General features: G+C 43.6%; 1 protein-coding gene across 1 annotated transcript in view; it reads right to left on the reverse strand.

The window, feature by feature from the left end:
- LOC124594487 (transmembrane protein 132E) overlaps positions 1-16,993 on the reverse strand; it is a 251,554-nt gene that overhangs the window by 39,440 nt on the left and 195,121 nt on the right. Inside the window, exons 10-11 of the mRNA XM_047132866.1 lie at positions 11,547-11,735; positions 1,901-2,369 (exon numbers count right to left, since the gene is read on the reverse strand). Coding sequence (XP_046988822.1) covers positions 1,901-2,369; positions 11,547-11,735 — 658 coding nt within the window. The remainder of the gene's footprint in view (positions 1-1,900; positions 2,370-11,546; positions 11,736-16,993) is intronic.

Genomic DNA, 16,993 nt, shown 5'->3' on the forward strand with positions numbered 1-16,993 from the left:
TTGTATCGAAAATGGGACAGGAAATCGGCCGTGCCCTTTCAAAGCAACCATCCCGGCAATTGCCTGGAATGATTTAAGGAAATCCCGGGAAATCTAAATTTGGATCGCCGTACGCGGATTTGAATCGTCGTCCTCCCAAATGCGGATAGTGGTAGACACCCAGCACTCACCACAAGGTGGACTGCAGGAATAGATGTGGCTGGAAGTAGCTTTTATATTCTGTGAGTATAGCCGTATTTACACTACTGGCCATTAAAATTGCTGCACCTCAAAGATGACGTGCTACAGACGCGAGATTTAACCGACGGGAAGAAGATGCTGTGATATGCAAATGATTAGCTTTTCAGAGCATTCACACAATGTTGGCGCCGGTGGCGACACCTACAACGTGCTGACAAGAGGAACGTTTCCAACCAATTTCTCGTACACAAACAGCAGTTGATAGGCGTTACCTGGTGAAACGTTGTTATGATGCCTCGTGTAAGGAGGAGAAATGCGTACCATCACGTTTCCGACTTTGGTAAAGGTCGGATTGTAACCTATCGCGATTGCGGTTTATAATAACCAGATATTGCTGCTCGCGTTGTTCGAGATCCAATGACTCTCAGCAGAATATGGAAACGGCGGGTTCAGGAGGGTAATACGGAACGCCGTGCTGGATCCCAACGGCCTCGTATCACTAGCAGTTGAGATGACAGGCATCTTATCCGCATGGCTGTAAGAGATCGTGCAGCCACGTCTCGATCCCAGAGTCAACAGATGGGGACGTTTGCAAGACAACAACCATCTGCAAGAACAGTTCGACGGCGTTTGCATCAGCATGGACTATCAGCTCGGAGACCATGGCTGCAGCTACACTTGACGCTACATCATAGACAGGAGCGCCTGCGATGGTGTACTCAACGACGAACCTGGGTGCACCAATGGCAAAAAGTCATTTTTTCGGATGAATCGAGGTTCTGTTTACAGCATCGTGATGGTCGCATCCGTGTTTGCCGACATCGCGGTGAATGCACATGGAAGCGTGTATTCGTCATCGCCATACTGGCATATCACCGGCGCGATGGTATGGGGTACCATTGGTTATACGTCTCGGTCACCTCTTGTTCACATTGACGGCACTTTGAACAGTGGACGTTACATTTCAGATGTGTTACGATCCGTAGCTCTACCTTTCATTAGATCCCTGTGAAACCCTACATTTCAGCAGGATAATGCACGACCGCATGTTGCAGGTCCTGTACGGGCCTCTCTGGATACAGAAATAGTTCGACGGCTGCCCTGACCAGCACATTCTCGAGATCTCTCACCAATTGAAAACGTCTGGTCAATGGTGGCCGAGCAACTGGCTCGTCGCAATACGCCAGTCACTACCCTTGATGAACTGTGGTATTATCGTGTTGAAGCTGCATGGGCAGCTGTACCTATACACGCCATCCAAGCTCTGTTCCACTCAATGCCCAGGCGTATCAAGGCCGTTATTACGGCCAGAGACGGTTGTTCTGGGTACTGATTTCTCAGGATCTATGCACCCAAATTGCGTGAAAATGTAATCACATGTCAGTTCTAGTTTAATATATTTGCCCAATGAATACCCGCTTATCATCTGCATTTCATCTTGGTGTAGCAATTTTGATGGCCAGTAGTGTACTTTGCGCACGACAGCGATAACACGAGCAACTAAAGGAAACATTTTGATTTTAGCAGTTTTACGTCAAGAATGTAAGTATGTTATTTACAGAAATTGATCAGTCAACTGTAGTGATTATGTTTGACGTTAAGGCTTTGTTGGGAAAAGACTTATTTCTACAGTTTATACCGTCTTCCAGGAGAGTAGGATAATTCCACAAACTGTTTAAATCTGCATGTGATGACGGTAGTGCGAGTGTCGCCGGCTCACCGATGGAGATGTCCGGGACGTCGGCGACCATGTCGCGGCTGGAGCGCGGGCCGAAGCCGAGCGGCAGGCCGCCGCCCACGCCGGGGCCGCCGTCGTTCTGCACGAGGTCCGGCCGCTGCGGCAGGTCGCTGCCCGAGAAGTCCACCTCCACGTAGGCCGAGGCGGCCGCCAGCGCCGGCGCCGGCACCGCCCCCGCGCCGCCTGCGGCCGGCCGCCCACGCGTCACGGCGCCCCCGCCTCCGCCGCCCCCGCGGCAGGCGTCAGCCGGCAGCAGCGCGACGCGCAGCAGGTCTCCGCGGCCCTCCCCCACGGCGATGACGCGGGGGTGCGGCGACGTCACCATGGGCGCGAACGCCACCACCTCGGGGTCGAGGCTCTCCACCAGCAGGTGGTAGTCCGACACCGCCACCTCGCGCAGCGGCGTCCGCGTCCCGTCGGAGAACTCTATGTCTATGTCGAGCAGGCCCTCCTGCAACACGAACGGTCGTCACTCGTCTCTCTCATCTGACAAAACACTGTCTCAGGGTCATCCTCACGGAGAACGTACAGAAAATAACTTCATTGCGGCATTACCATTACACACGGCCTGTATCAACAAGTTATTTACTAATTTGCAGGAAGAGTTTTCAAACGACTCACATTTTATTCGGGAAGTGGTAAATCGTACACTAAGTGAAGATAGGATGTAAGGGTCTAATGTCCCGTCGACGACGAGGTCATTAGAGATAGAATGCATGTTCGGATCGGAGACGAGTAGAGAAAGAAACCACTCATTTCTTTTTAAAGCAATTGTCATTATATTGTATTCAGCGAGTTGGGAAAAACTCGGAAAACTAGGATGGTCTGATCGGGATTTGAATCTCTGGCCCCCCAGAATAAACATCCACTGTCTTATCACTTCGCCGCCTCACTCATTATATTAGGTAAGCTATACGTGGCCTACGTACTCGAGCGGTAATGTTCTGTGAATGAGGCGAGCGAAAGGGATTTATGTGGATTTTTAACAATGGATACGGAGGTCGGAGTGTCGGGATCCGTATTTTTTTTTTTTTTTTTTTCCAATACAGCCTTTAGCGCCTGAGGTATTACCTCAAGATAAATGTGATGTGATAATGGAGCAAGGTATCGTCTGATTTTCTCTAAAGGTAAATAGACACTTTCAAGAATACAAAAAAGAAAACGTAAATAATAGTACGATACATGCTGCTAGCACGCAGCATGAAAGCAGCGGAACAAGGTGCCGAACGAATGGGAGTATTTGTTCCTGATGGAATTTCCAGTCGAAACACTGAAGATCGAGAATCATTTCGAAGGGCTGAGTCGGCTTTTTGACGTTTTGCGAGGTGCACAATGCGCTGTGTAGATTGAGCTAGTTTTTATTTGCTTAATAGTGAAAGACACACCGCCGGGGTACTAATGTGTCTTCGAATTAAATATTTCGACCCTTGCCACAGGTCATCTTCAACTCCAGATCTAATTATTGTGAATCGTATTTTGTCATCGGGATGAAACTTCAGCGATATCGAACGACGATTCGCTGCAACTATATTTTAATTTGAAGAAGACCTGTGATGTATAATAGCACCGGTGATCCTAAGGAAAATAAAAAGTTATCCAGATGGTATCTGTTGTCATTCATTATAGTAAAACTCGTTGTGTCGTCACTTATGTTATTTACTTAAGATGAATGTTACGTAGGGTACACAAAATTACGTGCGACGTGAGCAAAGTTCTCACAACCCGACGTCACATATGCTTTCACCTTACACTTTTTACCAGAGCATCGGGTTTTCGAGGGCAACAGTGTCGTATTGTATCCCACATCCGAGTCATTATTTGGCAATAGTCCAACGTTACTTTTGTATCTAAAGCTACCTAAAGGAGTCATTGATCGAAGAAGTAGACTTCGCAAGTCTAGTTAGAATTTAAATACACTCTGTTGTATTTGGGGAAAACTAAGTGTTTGATTGTGTGTGAGTATTCGGCTCTCGTTGTTTTGTTACCTTATCCCAAGACTGTACTCTTCTGAGATTTGCTGACGTTGTAGCAAGAAAACAAAATGAGAGTTAAGTGGAGACCGAGGTGCACTGCCTGCGGTCCGGAGGCCGAATCAGAAGTGAAAGTGAGTCCAATCAGATTGACACAGGGCTCAATTAATGTAAGAGTAGTGACTGGCAGTGAAAAGTGAAGCTGGCCACCTCTATCGAAACTATTTCGTGAGTATACGAGCACAGGAAGCTGGAGCGGACCTAGATGGTTAATGTTGTGGACTGACAAGACAGCCAGTCCACAGTGACGGGTAACCGAAAGGCACGCGTTTAAACTCACGCAGGATGGCGTGAGGTCTGAAACAGGATACGTAATGAATGCTATAAAGAAAAGTACGCAGCTGCTAGAATACTTAACTTTAATTCATCATTTGTATACATCGTTCTTGATGAGACATGCTTCATACGATAACTATCAATTGCTATGGCGTCTTGCTAGGTCGTAGCCATTGACTTAGCTGAAGGCTATTCTATCTTCTCTGCAAATAAACGACGCTTCGTCAGTGTTGCATCGCTAGCTAAGTCGTCTGTACAACTGGGGTGAGTGCTAGTCCGTCTCTCGAGACCTCCCGTGTGATGGCGCTCGGTCTGCGATCACTGACAGTGGCGACACGCGGGTCCGACATGTACTAATGGACCGCGGCCGATTTAAAGCTACCACCTAGCAAGTGTGGTGTCTGGCGGTGACACCACAGTTAACTTTTTCTTCACAAACCGAGGAGCAGTCAAGTAGCTTGTACCACGTAGCTGGCTTAGTCAAACGTTTGTCCTCGGATTTGAGGGAACTGAAGACAAGAAGGAACATTGTAACAGCAGTACGGGTTGTAAAACAGGTCACCCTCAGTAATACATTCCTTCGTCTCGTCTTCGGATGGATCGTGCCATCCCGCAAAATCTCACTTCAGACCACTGCTAGAATCAAAGCACTCTCGGCCAGCAGGAAAGAATAAGCGACGTAACACTCTCAGCATTACATAGGAAACGTTTACTGGAAAAACCAGATCAGTTTTCTGACTGATGTATGTACAAAACAGTCTTTGTAAGCCTCGTTAGCCTCGCTTTCAGCCGCTAGACAAGGTTCAACTTGCCAGTGTCCCAACCATACTTTAAGTCCATTAAAAGATTCCTATATCCGAGCATTTGACCAACTCTAACGGAAAATATACCCTTACAGTTGGATCCAAACAACTTCAACCAAAATCTCCACAAATACAAACGAGATTGTAAATCAAAGTCAATAAGTTAACATCTTAAGAAACACACATACTCATGAAGTTTCCACAAAAGAACATAAGGGTTTAACGTCCCGTCGACAACGAAGTCATTATAGACGGAGCACAACCTCGGCATGAAGGACAGTGAAGGAAACGGCCACATCCTTTTAAAGAATTGTCCAAGAATTTCTCTTAAGCGAGAGAGGGAAACCACGAAAGATCTAAATCTGGATACCCAAACAGGGATTTGAACCATCGTCCTCCTGAATGAGAGTGCAGTCTGCTTACCGCTGCGCCTCCTCTTTCGGTTGAGACTGCACGGAAATAAGTGGAATATGTTGGTTTCAATTAAACGTTGCTGGGTCCATATCTAATTGACCATCACCTCCACTTAGCCAGTGGCTCTGCGGTTCGACATGGAGACCTCTCGTCTACGGAGCAGTTACGAGCGCAATAAACCGCAGCACTGATCTACACAAAACTGGAAAATTATTAATCACAAATTTGCTCTCTGGCACAGGAATTTTCTTCCGAATTATTTTACGCTTTCCGTACTGGGAAAAAATAACTTAAGTGCTGCTCTCTGCCCGGTCTTTGCGCAAGTTATTCGTCAACAGGTGCTGCAAAGCACTTTCCGTCGTGGGGGAGTCCATAAAGACAAACTCGTCACTGAGCGCAGCGGTTAGCACACTGGACTCGCATTCGGGAGAACGACGGTTCAATCCCGCGTCTGGCTATCCTGATTTAGGTTTTCCGTGAATTCCCTAAATCGTTCCAGGCTAATGCCGAGTTGGTTCCTTTGCAAGGGCACGGCCGACTTTCTTCCCCATCCTTCCCTAATCCGATGAGACAGATGGTCTCCTCCTCCAAAAACAACTACAACAAAGTCGTCAGTTCCACACAGGGAAAAACCTGCCTCCCCTGGATGTGATATGAAGGGTATCAACGTTCATATCATGATCTGACGTCTCAATGATCAGACCTGGAGTCATGAACCGCTTTACTGCGTAATATTGCTGTCAAGTACTTTGAGCGCCATACGCTAAATAAAAACTAAGCTATGGCACAGAAACTGCAAACGCAAAGTGTAATGCTGCCAAAATTACTTTTAGTATTTTAACCATCGTCAGCAACTGTAATTGTATACAACGAAATAATAAAGAACCAGCTGCATTAAAGAAGTTTAATTCCTTTACCAGTTTTGGGCACTTAGGTCCTTATTCAGAAGGAGCGTCACCAATAAGATGCATACAGCAAAATGCCGTTTTCCTGCGTCAGATATCATGGACAGCGTAGGTTTAGCGACTCCGACCAGGCGGCTATAACTACGAAAATGGAGACATAACCGGTCGTACAGCTGGGAAGCCTCTTCATGCAGATTATCGTCATCCACACAAAACCGCCTTTTTCTCACTCCAATGGCAATGGGTGTGAAAAAAGGTTGCTTTGTGTGGATGGCGATAATCCGCATGAAGGGGCTTCTGCAGCTCTGCTGCCGGTTATGTCACCATTTTCGTAGTTATAGCTGCCTGATGGGTGTCGCTAAACCTACGATGTTCATGGTATATGTCGCAGGACCACGGCATTTTGCTGTATGCACCTTGCTGACGACACTCGAAAATAATGCGATAGAAGATGGGCACTAAGTGACCAAAACTGGTAAAGAGAATTACTTTTATCGAAGTTATGAAACAGCAGTGTCCTCTGAAAGCATTCATTTGCGTTATTAATACCTCACTGCGTTTCAGTTTAATATTGAATCCCATATACTGAATGCTAAAAATCGTTGTCCTTGTTGTCAAATTTAACCACTGTTGGATTCCTTTATCAAGTCAGAGGAGATAGTGTCACTTTACTAGAAGATTTTATAAATTATTTATTCGTTTAATCAATAAAAGTACTCGATGAACGTGATGCGACATCTCTTAACATGAGGGACAATGTGAGGCAGTTAGAACGGCGTGTAACCAGTGATGGGACAGCTTCTAGAGCGCTCTTGCGGAGAAATACATCCATCGAGATGAACACACTACATAGAAACTGTGATGGGAGACCGCTATTAAAATAATGGACTCAACCAAAAGAGGGAGACCAGCGGTAGGCATCAAAATTGTGCGTGCCTTTAAAATATGTTTAACGGCGTATTTATCTAAGAATTACGGATACAGACATTCTCTCGCTTTTACTACCAGTTGGAACAGAGAATTTAGAGCCAGCCAAGAAAAGAGTGAAGAACTATGTCGCTAAATAAAGGACAAGGCAAGCAAGTAAGTAAGAACGCGCGCCACCCTGGTTAGCTGTGAGCCAGTGACAGCGTAGGGAAATCATTGTTCTAACATTGCTCTGCGGCAGCACTGCGCTGATTGTCGAGATGCAGTTAGCGTCTCTGCATCGCTATACTGACATTCGTGGTTTATACGCCTATGAAATGGTTTTAGGTAAGCTGCACCTCAGCTAATTTCACGTCTAGCTACTTCAGGTTAGCTCAGAGAGATTGTGAAACGCAACTAGCTACGATCAATAAACCCAGTAATTACTAATTCGTAATTTCGGAAGGGTTGAAACAGTATAGCAATTTTGTGCTGACTTCACATTCCGCGTAATAGCAGCAGCATTAAATCGGTTATGCTTTACCTGTAGGAATTGAGTTTGAAGACGTCATATTCACTCTGATATTTTCCATCGCTATGGTGACATCCTTTAGTAGCGTATGAGAAAGAAAATTTCACTCACATATGGTAGACTCCTGTGACTTGCTTGCTATCGGGTCAGGTGCAATGTAGAGGAAAAGTTGTCTAGACGTAATTGTAAAAATTAAAATAAGTAAGTTCTGGGAAATAGCATCAAAATAATTTATGGGTGAAACACCACCGTTCTTTCTCCGTTGAAATTCTTTCCAGTTTATCCTGCTAAAAGGAAGCTCACCAGCAACATATCCCTGCATTGGCGTCAGAACGGGTAGTTGGAATGGAGCGGCGGTCAACTGTTATTCAGGGCAGCACTTCTGCTCAAGACAAGTGCTCGCATAATGATGTATGAGACTGCTGTGCTCCTGCCAACCGTTTAGGTACTTTCAGGATTGGATCAGTTCCCATTGGGATGGTGCAAAATTAAAGACGCCACCCTAGAAAGATACTGTGATTAGACTCAGAAACACTAACAGCTAATCCCATCTTACAAGCAATTGATGGTTAGTTTCATGTGCCATGTATCATTTTGCATGATGTGGAAAGAGTCAGTATACATTCTCACATCGCAAATGAATTTGCAAATATGGCTACATTCTGAACAACTATAACTTTTATTCTTTTCGATATACAGATATGTGTTAGTAATTCCTGACCACCTCCTTTTTTACACATTATAATAATAGAAATTCTTCAATAGAATAAAAGGAGTTGTCAAGGAGAATTTATTTCAGTTGGTTTTCAAATTTTCTTTTCCTGTCAAATATTTTACATCACTGGGTAAGAGATCAAAAACTTTTTTTCAGCATTGTGCACCCCTTTTTGTGCTAAAGACAACCTCAATGTTAGGTAATGAATGTCATTTTTCCTTCTGATATTGTATTTATGTACATCTTCGTTCTTTTGAAATGTAGAGGGTTATTTAGAAAAGCTCCACTAGGGAATAAATATACTATGAAGCAGTAATCAGAACGCCGATTCCTAAAATAGACGTCTACAAGACGATCGTTTTCGAGCAACGAAGACTTTCTTTCTTAAAGATGAGCTATCCCGTATCGTTATAACATTCTACATTATTGAATTAAAGTGCTGATTTGTGTCTCCCCAGTAATTGCAATGGTACTACGTCAAATGTCGTTGAAGTAAGTTATTTTAGGAGTTCAAAATGTGCTCTTTCCAACGTAAATTCTCATCATTACGGACGTCTAAGAATTTTGAAGTTTCCAACCTATTTATTATTTCCTACCATGTGTTACACTTATAATTGGTGAAGTACCCGCTAGATGTTCAGGACTGAATATTTCGAGTCTTCTTAAAACTGAAAGTGGGACCATTCACCGAAAACCAGTGAATGATACTTTTAAGAACTTTGTTTCCCATTTTTTCTGTTTCTGTATGTATGGTTGGACTGATTACAATACTAGTGTCATCTGTAAAAATAACTTATTCTGCTTGTTGTTCGGTGGGCGGAATATCATTTACCTACACAGTGATGCGCAAAGATATGCAAAGATTTTAATATGTTATTCTAAAACTAAAACTAAAGAAAAATGTTCACATAAACATAGATCTGCAAATATTTAGTTACCGAGTTACGGCTAAAAAAAGACTTTGCCTGAAATTTAGCAACTTCGCTAATATGAAGCCATCGCAAAACTGTATGAGGTTAAAGTAAAGCACAATTTCTATTTATTTTGTTGTTATTGATCTGGTAATATAATAAAACATGTCCCAGACGTGTATCAGCAGTAGTTTTCCTGAACATCCAGAGAAGCAATGAAGTAATTTCTTAAAATTTTTAATTTCTTAACTACTTGGCCCAATTTGTTTTTTAAATTCCAGACAATTGCACAAAGTTTTCAACAGAAGTTGTAGCGAATTTAATTTTGGAAAAATTCCTCTCTCGTACATTTGAAAGGCATCCCTATTTCATAACTAATCCACAAACTACAACAGTTACTATGTGGTTTCAGTTAAAACACTATTGTTATTATGTTCTTTCACTGAACAATACAGAAAACTAACTCTCTAACGGTTGCCAACAATGACATAAGCGTTTGACATTCTTAATGGAAAGTAAACAAATGTACTTGTTTCAAAATTTTAAACATGGCTGAAGCAGCACCTGTTGAAAATCTTCACGGTAAATGATAACAACCAATCAGTTGCAGGATAAAGATTTATTGAAATCCTCGACCATGGTTTCGGTATATCTAAATATACATTCATCAGAAGCAAAAATACATCCTGCAGTGGAGATACATAAAAACAATCATGCCAAAGGCGTCGTCCTCACGCTAGTTCACAGGCTAAGTACTGATGATACGCCGTGTTCACATCGACCTCCTCTTCATAATTATGCTGTACAAATGGAGGTGATATTTTAATTTTAACTACTGACGACGCCTTTGGCACGATTGTTTTTATGTATCTCCACTGTAGGATGTGATGTTAGTGTATTTTGGTTCTGATGAAGGTATATTCAGATATACCGAAACCGTGGTCAAGGATTTCAATAAATCTTTATCCTGCAACTGTTTGGCTGTTATCATTTACCGTGAAGAATTTTTTTTAACTGCTGACGACGCCTTTGCCATGATTGTTTTTATGTATCTCCACTGCAGGATGTGATTTTAGTGTATTTTTGATTCTGATGAAGGTATATTTAGATATACCGAAACCGTGGTCAAGGATTACAATAAATCTTTATCCTGCAACTGTTTGGCTGTTATCATTTACCGTGAAAATTGACTTGTATAATAATCTTTGCTTTTCTGGATGTTCTGGAAAACTACTTCAGATACACGTCTGGGACATGTTTTATTAGATTCAACAGACCAATAATAACAAAATAAATGGAAATCGTGCTTTACTCGTATAGTTATGCGATGGCTTCATATTAGTGACGTTGCTAAATATCAGGCAAAATCTATTATTAGCCGTAACTCCGTAATTAAACATTTTCGGGCCTATTTTTATATGAACTTTTTTCTTTAGATTTACTTGTAGAATAACATATTAAAATATTTGTATATATTCGTGAATCACACTGTATATTAGGAACAACAGTGGAACTGCGATTGAGCCTTGGGTAATCCCGTACATGATTCCTCTCGGGACAGAATTAGGTTCCCGGACTATATTGGTTGTATTACTAAGTATAACTTTCTGTATTCGTTTGGTTAGATATGACATTATCCATTGATTGGCTATACCATCATTCCCATAAAATCTCAATTTATCTAGAAGAATTCTGTGATTCATGCAGCAAATGCCTCAGATAGGTCGCAGAAAATACCTGTCGGCGCTATTTTATTATTTAATGTTTGTAAAACCTGGTGAGTGGACATGTAAATGGCGTTCTCAGTAGAGATGCACCTCTGAAAGCCGAACCGTGATTTGCTGAGAATATTACTGTTGCTATGGTGAGATTCTATTGTAGAACATTCTCAAAAATCTTGGAAAATGATGTTAGCATTGATGTCAATATAATATAAAAATATGATATATAATGAATCAAAATACAAAAAACATGCGATTTTTAATTGTGGTGGTACGCAGTGAAGCCGCTAATTCTTACATAGAAATGTGTCCAACAAATAGACATGTACCAGGCATCTTACGACAGTTCAGCAACCTCTGAGAATTTTCGTAAAGACTGCATTCGTTTGATAAGAGCACAGCTGCAGAGTCCTACCTGGTACTGGGCAGTCAGCTTCCTCGTGACGGAGGTCTCAGCAACGTATCCGTTCTCGACGGCGCTGTCGGGCACTATGGATAGCTGCAGGCCCGACACGACGCGCACCTGCAGGCGCGTGATGGACACCTTGTCGTTGCCCACGCGCACCTCCTTGGCGCCGATCACCCTACCCGTCGGCGACAGCACCTGCCGTAAACGACACGTAACATCCACATTACAAGCATGTTTGAGTTACGAGACCTGCCGGCCACACCGGGATTCGAAACAAGATAGCAGCCACGAGCGGACGCGTCTCTTGCAATTGAACGGGCAGTCTGTAGAGCTTTAGTCAGACACTGCGTCCTACCTTTCATTCCTAACTACACTCATGCTCATAAATTAATGATAACTGCAGAATGTGGTGCCACACAACGTGGCACTAGAGAAAACTGACGTTAATGGCATAAGCACATAGGAAACACACACGGCACAGATCTATAAGTCCACGGTATTGGTGACAAGTTGAGAAAACAGTCCCGAAACACAAACGCCACTGTTTCCGGTGCATGTACCCCGACATCAATATGGGATATGATCACCATGCACACGTACACAGGCCTCACAACGGGTTAGCAGACTCTAGATAAGGTGGTCGAGCAGCTGCTGGGGTATAGCCTCCCATTCTTGCACCAGTGCCTGTCGGAGCTCCTGAAATGTCGTAGGGGTTTGAAGACGTGCAGCGACCGAGAGCATCCCAGACGTGCTCGGTGGGGTTTAGGTCTGGGGAACAGGCAGGCCACTCCATTCACCTAGTATCTTCTGTTTCAAGGTACTCCTCCACGATGACAGCTCGGCGGGGCCGTACGTTATCATCCATCAGAAGGAAGGTGGGACCCACTGCAATACTAAAAAGGTGTGAAAAATGACGTCCCGATACGCCTGTCCTGTTACAGTTCCTCTGTCAAAGACATACAGGTGTTAGCGTGTACCAATCATAATCCCACCCCACACCATCAAACCACGACCTCCATACAGGTCCCTTTCAAGAACATTAAGGGTTTGTTATCTGAACCTGGTTCACGCCATATGAAAACCCGGCGAGAATCAGTGTTCAGACTACATCTGGATTCGTCCGTGAACATAACCTAGGATGACTGCTCCAATGACCATGTACTGTGTTCTTGACACCAGGCTTTACGGGCTCTCCTGTGACCAGAGGTCAATGGAATGCACGTTGCAGGTCTCTGAGCGAATAAACCATGTCTGTTCATTCGTCTGTAGACTGTCTGTCTGGAGACAACTGTTCCAGTGGCTGCGCTATGGTCCTGATCAAGGATACCTGCAGTACTCCATTGCCGTCTGCGGGCACTGATGGTGAAATATCGGTCTTCTTGTGGTGTTGTACACTATAGACGTTCCGTGCTGTAGCGCCTGGACACGTTTCCTGTCTGCTGGAATGGTTGCCATAATCTTGAGATCACACTTTGTGGCACACGGAGGTCCCGTGCTATGACCTGCTGTCTTTGACCAGCCTCCAGTCGCCCTAGTATTCTACCCCTCATAACGTCATCAATATGTGTTTTTTGAGCCATCCTCAACACACAGTCACCATTAGCACGTCTGAAAACCTCTGCACACTTACTCGCTGCACCGTGCTCTGACATGCACCAACACACCACTGCGTATGTGGACTGCTGCCAGCGCCACCATGCGACGACTGCAGGTCGAATGCACCGCATGGTCATACCCCGAGATGATTTAAACCCGCAAACCGCCCACCAGAACGTTGTTTCACCATGCATCAGCATTATCCTTAATTTATGAGCATGATTGTGCATACAGGTTACCCTGCTAATCCTCTAGAACCAGCATCGTTTCAGGAAGACCCTATAGTGGAGAGACTGTCTTTTAATACAGTCGACGTTGTCAGTGGAGCATAAACATGTACTTCAGGCGAACTCTTCATTATACTGAACATTCATGACAGTTTGCACTGAAAGCAGAGAGGCAGTATAAACAGGAAACTTGAGGCGTGCACAGAAAAGTTCGAATGAATGTACAGCCCGAAAGTAGGTATCAATGATAAAATATCGGCCAATCTACTAACTGTAACGCACTCAGTACAGCAAGTAAACTGCATCAAATAAAATGTTTCAATCATGGATAAATTTCTACCTCTCTATCACCTGATAACACTAGTCAAAATAATGTATGGAACAACAAAAATATTAAACGTTTCTCAAAATGTGTATTTTTATATCATAGAAAAAACACTGGCAAATAGATGAAGTAGGAGCACAGTAAGCGCAATGTAGACCTTAAAAGACAACGTAAAAGTCAAACAACGCAGTTGAGTCACTAGTACAAAAGAGACGTTCATTTATTCCCACAGGAAAGGGCGATTTCAATGGAAACACCCGTAACGTAGATGTTAGGTATAAACCAAGCAGTGTATGTGAAATCCAAATATCAACGTCCTTAACTAAGGAGCCATTTAGGAAAACTACAGATACTAACAAGAACTTGAATAATATTGAACGATACCTTCGTAATTATTTGTTAGTGAAAGAGCTAACTGAAAATCTGAGCAGTGTAATGTAGATGAGTTTTGCTATATGTGCAGCAAAATAATTGATAATCGAGGTAGACAGGATGTGAAATGCGGATTGGCTATAGCAAGGAAAGCATTTCTGTAAAAGAGGAATTTGTTAACATCTAAAACATAATTTAGGCTTTTGGTAATTTTTTCACACGGTATTTGTCTGTAGTATAGTTTTGTACGGAAGAGAAACGACGACAAGTAGTTAGGACAAGAAGAGAACAGAAGATTTAGAAATGAGGTGCTACAGTTAATGCCGAAGTTTGGATGGATAGATTCCGCAACTAATGACGAGGGACTGATGAGAGACTGATGAGAAAAGAAATGTGTGGCACAGCTTTACTAAAAGAAAGATCGGTTGATAGGACACGTCATGAGACCTTATAGAATCAACAATTTAGTACTGCAGGGAATAGTGGGAAGAAAAACTGTAGAGAAGGACCAAGGTATGAATACAGTAACCAGGTTCAAATAGATGTAGGTTGCAATAGGTATTCGAAGATGAAAAAGCCTGCACGGAATATACTAGGGAGTAGAGTTGCTCAAACTAGTCTTGGGCTGAAGAACACAACAACAGAATCCAAACAACAATTGGAAAACAAATGTTTTTGCTGAACTCTTCTCTGTCAGAGACTTTCTCTGAAAAAATTACATAACTTTTAAACGTACTGCTCGAGAACAGTGAAGTAAATAAATGGAGATCAATTATGGGAAATTCCTTGAATGCTTACCTAGCTCTTAAGGGTGCGCAGATGAAAAGAAATATATCTCAAATTTCAGTATAATTTATGCATAAAATTACAGGATTTTGAGCTACTATGCGAACAACATTAGGAGTACAATGCTCTAGTAAACAGTAGATTAATGCTAAGGCTGTCAAATTAACTCGCTTTTGACCTTAAAAAAACATAACGCAGACATACGGTAATCAAAATACAGGGCTGACAGTGTGTTACTGTCAAGTAAGATGAAGGCCTATGCAAGACATGACACCAAGCAGTTATTTAATCTTTAGAGAGATGATAAAATTATCCATTTTATTAAGTTGTGCACTTCTGTTATTGTATCACACGTAAGATATCGTGCTGCAAAACTGTTGGTAGTGTTGAGCATGCCGTTTGCCTTGCCGGGTGTGTAATCAGCAGCAAATTTTTCCGGAACGCGCCTAACAACATACACACATCAAAAAAACTTTGGATCACCGCGGTTCCGAGAGTTCCGGACCCTCTACAGAAAATTGGAATAGAGATCAACATAAACATCATTTCCGCACTTTTAATTCCTCATGAAAATCTCACATTCCATATTGTACCACCATACAGCGAGACCTTCAGAGATGGTGGTACAGATTGCTGTACACCCCGGTACCTTTAATACCCAGTACCACATACTCTTGCATTGCTGCATGCCTATATTCGTCGTGGCATACTGTCCACAAGTTCTTCAAGGCACTGTTGGTCCAGATTGTCCCGCTCTTCAACGGCGATTCGGCGTCGATCCCTCAGAGTGGCTTGTGGGTCACGTCATCCATAAACAGCCCTTTTCTATCTATCCCAGGCATGTTCGATAGGGTTTATGTCTGAATAACATGCTGGCCACTCTAGTCAAACGATGTCGTTATCCTGAAGGAAGTCATTCACAATATTTGCACGACACGAGCGCGAGTTGTCGTCCATAAAGACGAATGCCTCGCCAATATTCTGCCGATATGGTTGCACTATCGGTCGGAGGATGGCATTCACGTATCGTACAGCCGTTATGGTGCCTTCCAAGACTACCAGCGGCGTACATCGGCCCCACATAATGCCACCTCAAAACAGCAGGGACCCTCCACCTTGCTCCACTCGCTCAATAGTGTATCGAACGCATTCAGCCTGACCGAGTTGCCTCCAAACACGTCTCCGACGATTGGTTGAAGGCATATGCGACACTCATCGGTGAAGAGAACGTGACGCCAATCCTGAGCGGTCCATTCGGCATGTTTTTGGGCCCATCTGTACCGCGCTGCATGGTGTCGTGGTTGCAAAGGTGGACCTCGCCATGGACGTCGAGAGTGAAGTTGCTCATCATGCAACCTATTACGCACAGTTTGAGTATTAAAACGACGTCCTATGGCCGCAAGAAAAGCATTATTCAACATTGTCAGGGTTCCTCCGAGCCATAATCCGTAGGCAGCGGTCATGCACTGCAGTAGTAGCCCTTGGGCAGCCTGAGTGTGGCATATCATCGACATTTCCTGTTTCTCTGTATCTCCTCCATCTGCGAACGACATCGCTTTGGTTCACGCCGATGTTTAGAGCCCTTCCTGGCACAAAGTAACAATGCGGACGCGATCGAAACGCGGTATTGACCGTCTAGGCATGGTTGAACGACAGACAACACGAGCCACGTACCTCCTTCCTCGTGCAATGACTGGAACTGATCGGCTGTCGGACCCGCTGTGTCCAGTAGGCGCTTCTCATGCATGATTGTTTACACCTTTGGGCGGGTTTGGTGACATTTCTGTGAACAGTCGAAGGGACTGTGTCTATGATACAATATTCACCGTCAACGTCTATTTCAGGAGTTCTGGAAACTGAGGTGATGCAAAACTTTTTTTTATGTGTGTATATAGTGTGAGCTACCGAAGTGTGCAGAAAATGTGCAAAAGAATCAAAATAGTATGTAACATTCTTCACGCATATCGATATTTATGGAGCTTTCGCTGCTCCTGTGTAGCTCACAAACGACAAGCACATTGGTTGCAAAATGTAGTGTATGTTTCAAAGTGAACAAGCGAGAGAGGGTCGTACGTAGCAGCTTCGGGATCAGCTATGGTGGCTGACGGAGCGACTGGGGATTTGTCGTCGAACGAATGTGGCACACT

Source organism: Schistocerca americana, chromosome 1 (assembly GCF_021461395.2).
Source record: "Schistocerca americana isolate TAMUIC-IGC-003095 chromosome 1, iqSchAmer2.1, whole genome shotgun sequence".
Lineage (NCBI taxonomy): Eukaryota > Metazoa > Arthropoda > Insecta > Orthoptera > Acrididae > Schistocerca > Schistocerca americana.